This window comes from Microplitis demolitor, chromosome 4 (assembly GCF_026212275.2).
Source record: "Microplitis demolitor isolate Queensland-Clemson2020A chromosome 4, iyMicDemo2.1a, whole genome shotgun sequence".
In the NCBI taxonomy this organism is placed as follows: domain Eukaryota; kingdom Metazoa; phylum Arthropoda; class Insecta; order Hymenoptera; family Braconidae; genus Microplitis; species Microplitis demolitor.
In genome coordinates, this window is record NC_068548.1 from 1026004 (window position 1) to 1036920 (window position 10917).

The window sequence follows — 10917 nt, forward strand, 5'->3', positions numbered from 1 at the left end:
ACCAGTTGAGAGGTTTATTTTAAGAAGCTTTTGTGATCGGTTATTGTCTGACATTATTAATTGACATCTTTTTTTTTTTAACCTTAAGTAAAAAAAAAAAAAAATTCGAAAAAAAATTTTCCAAAAAAAAAAATTCAACCTCAAAATTGTAGCGGAAATAAAAATCCAATTATTTCCCAATCCTGCAATCCTATTTAATAAAAAAAAAATAAAATAAACGAAACAATATCCCACAAAAAAAAATAAATTACAGCCGTAGAAAAAAAAAAATTTAAAAAAGCAATTATCCCAATCAATTTTGACTCGTCAATTAACGAGCCCCGGTTTATCCAGTAGCAATAGTAAAAATTCAATTATTCAAACAATAAAATTTAAAAAAAAAAAGTAATAAAATTTAAATAAGTGCAACGACAAATAAATAAATTTTCTGGACATTTACCTTTGGTTAAAATAAATCGATTTAGTAAGTGATTGAAAGGCCACGGGGTTACGGAGTGAAAAGTCACAACCACCTACACTTTGCTCCCCCATCTATCCCCTCTAGAGTACAAGGCTCGCCTACTATGACACGTCTAAGTAGTAGTGTAAGGTAAACTCGGTGCACTAACAAAAGCATGAGCAAGTACTGTAACTACACTATGTTTTGCTAACATTTTTTTTTCATATATATATAACTAGGTCGTATATATATTTTCAAGTATGTAGAGAGATGGATAACTTGTATAGACATGCAATTTTATATACCGGAAGTGTTTTTCTTTTTAACTATTTAGTTGTAAGTTCTCAGATAGAAAAGAAAAAGATTAAATGTCATGATTAAATATTTAGTTTTTTCTTTGAATATATTTTTTTTTATATAAAAGAAATAAACGGTTGTATTTGAATTTTGGAAAAAATAGTGGCCCATTTGACCCGTCTTTGAATAAAAAAAATTTTTAGCGCTCCATAGTATACATGAGAATTTTTTTTTGGTCCATTTTCCCTCATCAGTAAAATTTCCATCGGTGGCCCACTTTACCCCACCAATAAATTTAAACTTTTACGTGGCCAAATTTAACCGTAACTTCAAAATTTTTGTTACTGTCCATTTTACCCTCCCCAAAAAAATTTCCAACTGATTTTACCCCATAATCAAAAATATTTATCAAACCAGCCCATTTTACCCCTTGTCTAAAAATACTTAATCGGGCATTTTATCGAATGAAAATAAACTAGAGTATTTTTACAAGATTCTGTCAAGCGTCAACTATATAAGTAGTCGTAACATGAATGCAATCCCCAATTTAGCTCGTGAATAATTCAAACATCTCAATCAGTGGATGCCCCCAAAATATTCAGCTGCTAGTAATGTAACCAGCTACCAGGCAATGATTCTACGGCAATGCCTTACCCGTACATAAAGATGATGTAGGTCGATATTTCACTGGCTTATATATGTACATATATATGTATATATATGATACTTTGCATTAAGAACGAGCGAAACTTACATTACCGATGTAATTTTATTTCGCAACTTAACTGAACATCTAGACTCCATTTTCATGAATTTTATATTTTTTCAAACAAATATATACCACATATATATAAAATATGAATATCTGATATTTTTAAGTCAACTAAAACCTGCAGTTACGACTCCCGCTTCATCTCCAAGCATCAGAATTCAAATCTAATTATTCAAACTCGAGATATTTTAATAAATATAACTGTTACATTTATGTAGTTCTATAAATATATGCCTTTATATGAGAAAAAAAAATTTTTTTGAGGCTCTATTAGTTGGGGTATTTAGTGAACAATAGATTCAGGGGGTGAAAATTTCAAAATATTTTTTTTTTTCACCGAAAATAGGCAAAAAATGCGTTGTTACATAAATGTCAGCGCGGGTTTTTAGAGGCGGAGTTAGTGGAAAATTTTTTCACGGTGGAAAAGCTGTAGGGAACATTTTGGGACAGTCGAGAGGAAAATGGAAAATTTTTTTTTTAATAAAATTTTTATGCGACGTAAGTGGGATATTAGAAAAATTTTCGGAAAATTGGAAAAGGAGAAATTAGGGAAATGAAAAATTCAGTTAAATTTCCCACTGGGAAAAATATAAGATAAATATAACAGTTTACTTTTCTCAATTTCCATGCTTACAAAAAAAATATTTTTCTTCCGAATCCTATCTGAGCTACTTCTTAAACCTCATACCCAAAAAAAGTAAAAAAAGATCAAAGAAAAAATCACACCATCTCAAATCAATAGAATCTAAGACTCGGCAACAGGTTGCGCCACGTTAAAAGTCTCCACAATAAAAGCTAAAGAAATTCAAACGTGAAATAAGCCTTAGATGAATCAAATGATCCGTAAATGCACATACTCTCACTGGAAATAATTTTAACGGTCTACCGCATTTTCTAACCTCTTGATTACTTCCCTTTTCCCTCTTCCCTTATAATTCGTACCTGCCCCTAGCCTTACACATACTATTTCTCTCCTTGCTCTAACTTACTCTTACTCCCAGCGCACCTTTTACCCCTTATTACTCAACCGCACCCCGCTATTATTTTTATCAAAAAAAAATTAACTTTATAGCTTTATATATAAATCGTGACTTAAAATCATTTATTTTTAGATTTTTTTTTTAATAACCTCATTTATTTTAACAAATCATTGAAGTCGCAATTATTTAAAAATTATTTTCATATATATATATATATATAGATATATATATATTAATCGATAGAAAATTTCACGCCCTTTCAAATGAATACCCACATGCTGTATTTATTTTTCACAATTCAAATAATTTATATGTACGTATATATATTTAAATATATATAAATTTAGTAAAATATAAGAAATAAATATAGCTTGTTGGTACTCATTTGAAAGAGAATTTAATTTTCTGCAACTTTACATAAATATATACATGTATATGTTTAGATATATATGTATATAATATAGAAATAGATTAAATATTAAAATAAAAAAAACGATATATTGGATTTCAAGTGATATCGACAAGCCATTTTATATTCGTTGGTTATGACAGATGTGACAGAATGTTTTTTTTTTTTTGCTCCCACGGGGTATTGGGTACATAAATAATAGTTTTGTATTATATATATATGTAAAAATCAGTGATGGATTTTATCTGTAAATATTTGTCTATTTTACGTGCACGCTAATGGACATTGTGATTTTGGGGGTTGGGATGCAATTATAAAGGGTAGTTAATTTTATTTTTAATTTAACCTGATTGGGGTGAGGGGTGGATGCCATAGAACGTGATTTGGTGATTTAAATTTTCAAAATGGGGTAAATTTGACGGTAATTAAGAAAACGCTACTGTTACATTTATGTACAGGGACGATAAATAGTATTGTGACCTACAGTTTTAAAATCTAGGAAAATACAGAAATTTTTTCAGAAAATACAGAAATCAAACAAAAGCTCTTATACAAAAATTGAACAACCCTCTTCCGGGTTACATAAATGTAACAGTCATATTTAAGCCTATTTCTCCATTTCTTATGGTCATTTCAGCAAAAAAAGAATACATTGAGCATCGAATGTCACTAGACTAAAATGTCAACGAAACCATGAACCAACAATGAAACCCTCCAGCCATAGAATTGAAATAAACAATAGTATAAATTTAAAGTATCGGTTAAAGTAATGCCTAAATTAAAGTTTAGTGTGTTGGCTTGCGTCCAGATTCAACAGATGGGAACAATCAGCTTCACCCGACACTATCCAGGGACACATTGGACAGTACACTCTGTCTATACGGAGTCCAATACTCAATTGTATTAATGTTACAGGTGTCTTGACCTCTGACCACTAAATATATAAATTACTAAATCGCGTTGGCTCTGGCCTATGACCAAGAAAACGTTATGCTGATAATAATAATAAAGTTAATTTGATTGCTTTTGCTTTTTATCGATCCAGACACATTAATCTTCAGAACATATATATATATATATATATATATATATATATATATATATATATATATATATATATATATGTATAAATGATGAAATAGAGTAGTACGCTATTGGTTAAATTGCCGGATTACGATTCAACCTCAGTTAAACGAGGTGCGGTCGATAAATTTATTTTACGTCTTACGTGCTTTCTATTCTTCGGTTAAACTGCAGAATATTTCGTTTTTTTATTTCCGACACTTGTACGTGTTGATAAGCTTATTTATTATTTTAAAATAAGCGGGAAAATTCGAAACTGACATAAATGTAACTAATTCTGTTTAAGGTGTTCGGGCACTTCCGGTCGTTTAAAAAAATTATTTTTGATGAAATTTTACTGAGGGCGGCCTTTAGAAGCTTTGTGGGCAGTTTAAGGTATTAATGAGCTTTGGCGAGCTCATGGTGAGCTTTTGGTTAAAATCAAAATTTGGAAAAAATTTAGGGCTTCATAAATGGGGGAGGGATGTGAATTGACTAATTTTGAAAATTTTGAACGATAATAAGTTGATTTGTTTTCTTGAATTCGCGGGTCAATTTGAAAATGACATAAATGTAACTAGAGGTTTGAGCCAATTGAGCACTTTTGGGCATTTTGAAAAAAAATTTTCGATGGAATTTCATTGAGAGCTCGCTTAGAAAGCTTGATGAGCAACTTGAGCTCTTAATGAGCTTGCAGAGCTTTTAATTTGTCTATAATTTTTTGTAAACAGGGTTAATTAAAAAAAATGTAATTAAGGTAGCAAAACTAAAAAATGAAAGAAAAGTAAAATATAAATTAATGAAAGCTCAGCATCATCAGCGTTGAGTGAAACAAAAACCTATACTAATTGCTTTTTGCCTCGGAAATTGAATCTTCCATTAAATCATCTGTAAATGTCACTGTGAAAGCTCCGAGGCTTAAATAAAGGCTGCTAGTAAAACAGGTTACTGTGTATGCTCGTGTGTACAATGCATTGTACTAGAAAATTGTTACAGAAACTATCTAAAGACTCTTTCCCCGTCATAAAACAAGAATAAGTAAAATAAGTTTCTTGATTCGCTTTTTCCTTATTTTTTTTTTTTTCATCCTTTTATCTGTTTTCAGATGAATTCGTCTTTGTAAATTTTTTTTTTACGCTTGATAGAACTCAAGGATATCTTCAGTGATATAATATCAAGAAGCTTGTATAAATTTTATGCAACTCGTATTTTTTTTTTTTTTTTAATAAAATATAGGTCACTTGAATTACGATTACTATTTTTATCTATAATTGTGACAATACGTCAGTTAAATAATATTTTTATTTTCAATAATAGCAACACTATGTCAATTTAAAAATATTTTTTTTTTTTAATAACAGCATTATGTCAATTTGAAAATGTTTTTTTTTTTTTTTTTTTTTTAAGTAGCAATGTTATGTCATTTGAAAAGTATCTTATTAAAATAATTATTTTATATTTTCATAAATGATAAATCACTATATCATTTAAAAAACATTTTCTTCATAGTAGTAGCACTAAGTCATTAAAAATATTTTTTCAAAGTAATAACACTATGTTAATTTAGAAAAAATTTTTTTAATAACAGCATTATGTCAAATTAAAAAGTACCTTATTAAAGTGATTGTTCCACTATGTCATTTAAAGAATATTTTTTTAAAGTAGTAAAACTATGCCATTCAAAAAATTTTTTCATAGTAGCAACACTATTTCAATTTAAAAATATTGTTTTCGAAAATTTGCATCTGCTATCAACAACACTATTAAAAATACAATGCTGCGTAAGTCAACTCTGACGTTGTATCATTATCATGAAATTATATGTTTTGACAGTTTTTACAATTCTGTCAGTAGTTACCCTACTACACAACTTCACCATTCAAGATGGCCATAATTCACTATTCAAAATTACTATCATTAGAGCTATGTTTGTAGGGTTGACTTAAGTAGAGTATTGTTGGTAGTGTTACTCAAAACAAAAATGTTATTGCGATTTTTTTATAGTTACAACACTATGTCATTTTAAAAATATTTTTTTTTTAATTACAACACTATGTCATTTTAAAAATATTTTTTTTTAATTACAACACTATGTCATTTTAAAAATATGTTTTTTTATAATTGCAACACTATGTCATTTAAAAAAATTTTTTTTTTTATTGCAACACTATGTCATTTTAAAAATTTTTTTTTCAACAGTTTCACTACTATGTCAATCAAAAAACATTGTTTTTTAATTGCAAGACAATGTCATTTTAAAAAATTTTTTTTTAATTGCAACACTATGTCATTTTAAAAATATTATTTTCAAGAGTTTCAACTCTATGACATTTAAAATCTATCCTTCATTAATATCCGCGCGCTTTTCATAAATATTCTACCTTTTCTATAAATAATTATTCCAATTAAATTTATAACATTTCTACCGTCTATTCAATAAAAAAAATTAATTATTACCAGTAATTAACAAAATCTATTTATAAACCAATTACAATTGGGTCACCATGCCATTTTATAAATATTGTCTTTCAATTATTAAGCCACTATGTCACTTGTAAGCTATTGCATATCGATTACAGCCCACAATGACATTTTAAAAATATTCTGTCCAAAAATTACGATTAATCTGTGCTTGAAGCATCGATTAACGTTATATAATAACCCCAAAAAAATATATATCTATATACATAAATATACATAAATAGGTTGTATTGATCGATGAGTAAAAAAAAGTTGTGCTTATGATCGTCAAGGGATTGAAAATGAGATTGGGTTATCTGGCTGTTCTACATTGACTACGATGAAAAGTCAAGATAGCTCAATGCTCAAGTTATACATATATATGAAAATATATTAAAAGAGCCTTTACAAAAAATACGTAGATAGCTTTTTATGAAAGATAAAAAAAAACTAAGCCACTCCCTTACAATCTCATGTCGCTTATAATGTTATATCGTCCTCGTTATCGAATTTCATCAACAAGTAAACTCAACCTCGATCATTTAACCAGGTTATAATCGTGACCTTGAGTTTGGATGAATTTTTTTTCAGACAACTTTCTAATGGGAAAAGATAAACCCGTAATCAACATAAACTAAGTCACAATATGATATATATATATGTATTATACAATAAGCTTTTCTTAGTTATTGGATTACGGAGTTAAGCTGGATTTAAGCTGTGTCACTGTTGTATGTGAGTAAACGGACTCGGACACAAGTGACCTATAGCTTTTCGATTTATATTTATCCTAGTCATGGATCTAGTTTTTAGTTTATTAATTATCATCGCTAGATAATTTTAATAGCTTTATTATGTAGTAATTTGGTGACAGTGATATATTGAGTGGTACATTTATGTCACATTAATCATATTTTTTATGATAGTAAATTTTTTTATAGTAAATTATGTGATTGTATGGAAAAATATATTTTTTTTAAATTTGAATCAATGTTACATTGGTGTAACATGATGTTACATATATGTAACAGAATGTTATATACCCCATATTTATTACGGAGTTTCTACATTATGTCCAAATATTTAAAAATAGAATGTTTCATATATGTAACAGAATATGACACACGCGTAACAGAATGTAACATGCGTGTAACAGAACGTAACATATATGTAACAGAGTGTAATATATGTGCAGCAGAAAGTAACATATGTGTAACGCCGGATAACATATACGTAACAGGTTGTAACATATGTGTAGAAACATGTAACATATGCGTGACAAAATACAGCATATGTGTAACAGAGAGTGGCATATATGTAACAGAACGTGACATATACGTAGCAGAACGTAACATATGCGTATCATCTCTCACTTTGTCTAGATAATTTCTTTAGAAAGACATTATTGTTCTCAAAAATATAAATGTGTATTTTTTAAAAAATATGTTACATTTATGTTACATACATGTAGCAGAAGTGTACGTATATGTAACACTTTAAGCGACATTTTGAGGCTTTTTGATTAATTTTTGACAGACTTGCATATGTGAACGTCTTATATATTGTTTAAATATGTTACATTTGTGTTACATAGAGTGACATATGTGTAACATAATTTTTCATAAATGTAACACTTTACGTGACATTTCGAGACTTTTCAGCTAATTTTTTCCGGGCTTTCAAATATTGGCATGTAATATTTTTTGTAAAATGTTACATTAATGCAATATCTGTAACATTTATGTAATATTTTTTTGTAATTATTTTCAATTTTCTTGAAAAATAATTTCTGACAGTAAAAAAATTTTAAGAATCAATATTAATGTAACAGAATCCCCGGTCATTTTTTTAAAATTTTTAACTAAAGTCTCAGAATGTTTTCCGATTTAAAATAAAAATTTCATGTTTCCGTTTTAATAATTCCTGAATAATTATGTAGAATGATATAAAAAATTTACCTTCGTTCTGATTATTTCCAATAAGGATTTCGGTTTCTGCGAAATCAGCCTCTTTGAGCAATTCGAGGGGATGTTTTGGTAAAAAAACACCATCAATAGTAGGCGCTGATGGAAAACCTAAAATACCCCAGTAACTATTCCACTGTTGGACACTGATAGTCTTAGCATCAACGGACCTCAAACAGGCCATAACTCTGGCAGGATTGTCCATAAGCATGGTCGAGTTGCAGCCACAGTCATCGACCAGTACTCTGGCCACATCCGTCGCCTTTTCGGCGGTCATGAAGCTCCATGGCGCATTTAAGGTCCCGCTCTGTAGCACTCCGCGTCTCACGAGTCCTCTAGTTACCGGGGAAATAAGATGTAACGACACGGAACCACCTCCCGCGCTTTCACCAAAAATTGTTATCGCCTCGGGATCTCCACCGAATACAGCAGCGTTGGATTTTAGCCACTTTAGAGCCAGTGCCTGGTCCCAGAGACCCATATTCCCAGGAGCTTCCTCATTCTGACCAAAGTACTTGTTCAAATACAAGAAACCAAAAGCCCCAACCCGGTACTGGATCGACGCAATAATTGCGTTGCTGGTAACTGCCATCAAATCCGCGTCGTAAACATCCAAGGTCGCGGTTCCGGTCATATATCCACCCCCATAAATCCAAACTAGCATTGGCATTCCTCGTTTGTCATCACCCGGGGTCTCTTTATGACGCAGCCTGTACTTCTGTGGCACCCAAATATTCAAATATAGACAGTCCTCAGATACATTGGTGTTAGGATTCCACATTTCCTCCCCTTCAAATCCCGGGAAATACTCGTAGCGTTCTTGAAAGCAACTGTTACTCAACGTAGTAGTGTTCAAAACTCCATGCCATGGCTCCATTGGCAGAGGCTTCCGGAATCGAAGTGGCCCGATCGGTGGCTTGGCAAAGGGCACGCCCAGAAAGACGTGGACTTCATGGTCCAGAACTGTCTTTGACGTGCCACGTATCAGCCCGCTGGTTGTTTCGACCACCAACGGGTCTGTACGTGAGTCGCGGGCACAACAGTTGGCTATTAGTCCTACTAGTAGTTGTAGTAGCAGTAGTATTGACGGCTTTGTGGTAGTCATGATTCGAGTACGATGAAAATATTTATTACGATCAACAAGTTTGCTGGACCGGCTTGTTGATTAAAATCTTTTTTTATTTTCAACCTCAGTTTCTAGTCATTGCACTTTTTTTTCATTCAGCACTATGTTTGTTTACGATTTTTTTTTTTTTGTTACACTACTATGTCGATTTAAAAATATTTTTTTTTGTAATAACACTACTATGTTACTTTACGATTATTTTTTTTTTGTAGTTACACTACTATGTCAGTTTAAAAATATTGTAATTTTTAAATTTTAACACTATGACAATTTAAAAGTAATTTTTGGTAAATGACACTACTATGTCAATTGAAAAGTGATTTTTAATGAAAGTTACACTACTATGTCAATTTAAAAGTAATTTTTGGTAAATGACACTACTATGTCAATTTAAAAATATTTTTTTTTAAATTACAAGACTATCTTACTTGAAAAATATTTTTTTTTTTTTTTCAAGTTATAAGACTATGTCATTTAAAAAATGTTATTATTACTAAAGACACTAATAAATTTTTAAAGTGACAACACTATGCCAATTTCAAAATATTTTAAAATAGTGAAACTGTAAAAAATTATTTACGGATAATAGCATTCACTAAATTTTTTTTTTTTTCAAGTATCAACACTATGTCAGTTGAAAAATATTTTTTTTACTATAGTAGTGATACTGTCACTAAAAATGATTGTTTTCGAACGCCGGACACTGGAAAAAAAATTTTTTCAGTGGCAATTGAATTTTTTTTTTTTGAAAGTTGCAACACTATGTCAGTTAAAAATAAAATAAAAAATGAAATTTGGATTAATATCTTATAAATAATTACAATATGTATCGTTAGACTTGAGCTGTTTATCGCGAACACGCGATACTGATACTACGACCGACATGCCGCGATGCACGGGGTCAACTGAACCAAGAGCTAGGCTACAAGGTGGATTGGTTTGTGTACATGAGTGGGTGTATGCGTTAGTACGTTCTTTTATGTGCCTGTGGGGGTACAAACTAACCGAGAGAACGAGATAGTGACTAAGTGAGTGAGTGAGTGAGTGAGTGAGCGAGTCACCGAGTGTTGGTTGGATTTGACGGTGAATTGTTAAGGGTAGGGAAGAAGCGTCGGCGCACGTTAACGTCTTTTACCTTCAATGTGAAGTAGAACTGCCACTGGGTTACTCTTACACAATTCAAGACTATACTAACGCGTTTCTTTATTATTATTATTTACTTTAATTACCTGCCCCTTTATCTTTCATTCCAGCTGATAATTTTTTTTTTTTACATAAATGTAACAGTTATGTTCTGATGAATTTTTAGGGTTCGAGGGGTCAGATTTAAAAAATTTCAGGTTCAAATTCTAGGCGCGAAGTCTAAGAGTGGAAAAAGTTATTAATAATAGCCACAAAATTTATGGGA

The 10917-nt window shown here is 30.5% G+C and overlaps 1 protein-coding gene across 1 annotated transcript in view; it reads right to left on the reverse strand.

Annotated features, from left to right (window-relative positions):
* LOC103574611 (acetylcholinesterase) overlaps positions 1–9415 on the reverse strand; it is a 52744-nt gene extending 43329 nt beyond the window's left edge. The window contains exon 1 of the mRNA XM_008554097.2: positions 8378–9415. Within this exon, the coding sequence (XP_008552319.1) occupies positions 8378–9260 (883 nt within the window). The 5' untranslated portion in view covers positions 9261–9415. The remainder of the gene's footprint in view (positions 1–8377) is intronic.
* Between the last annotated feature and the right edge of the window lie 1502 nt (positions 9416–10917).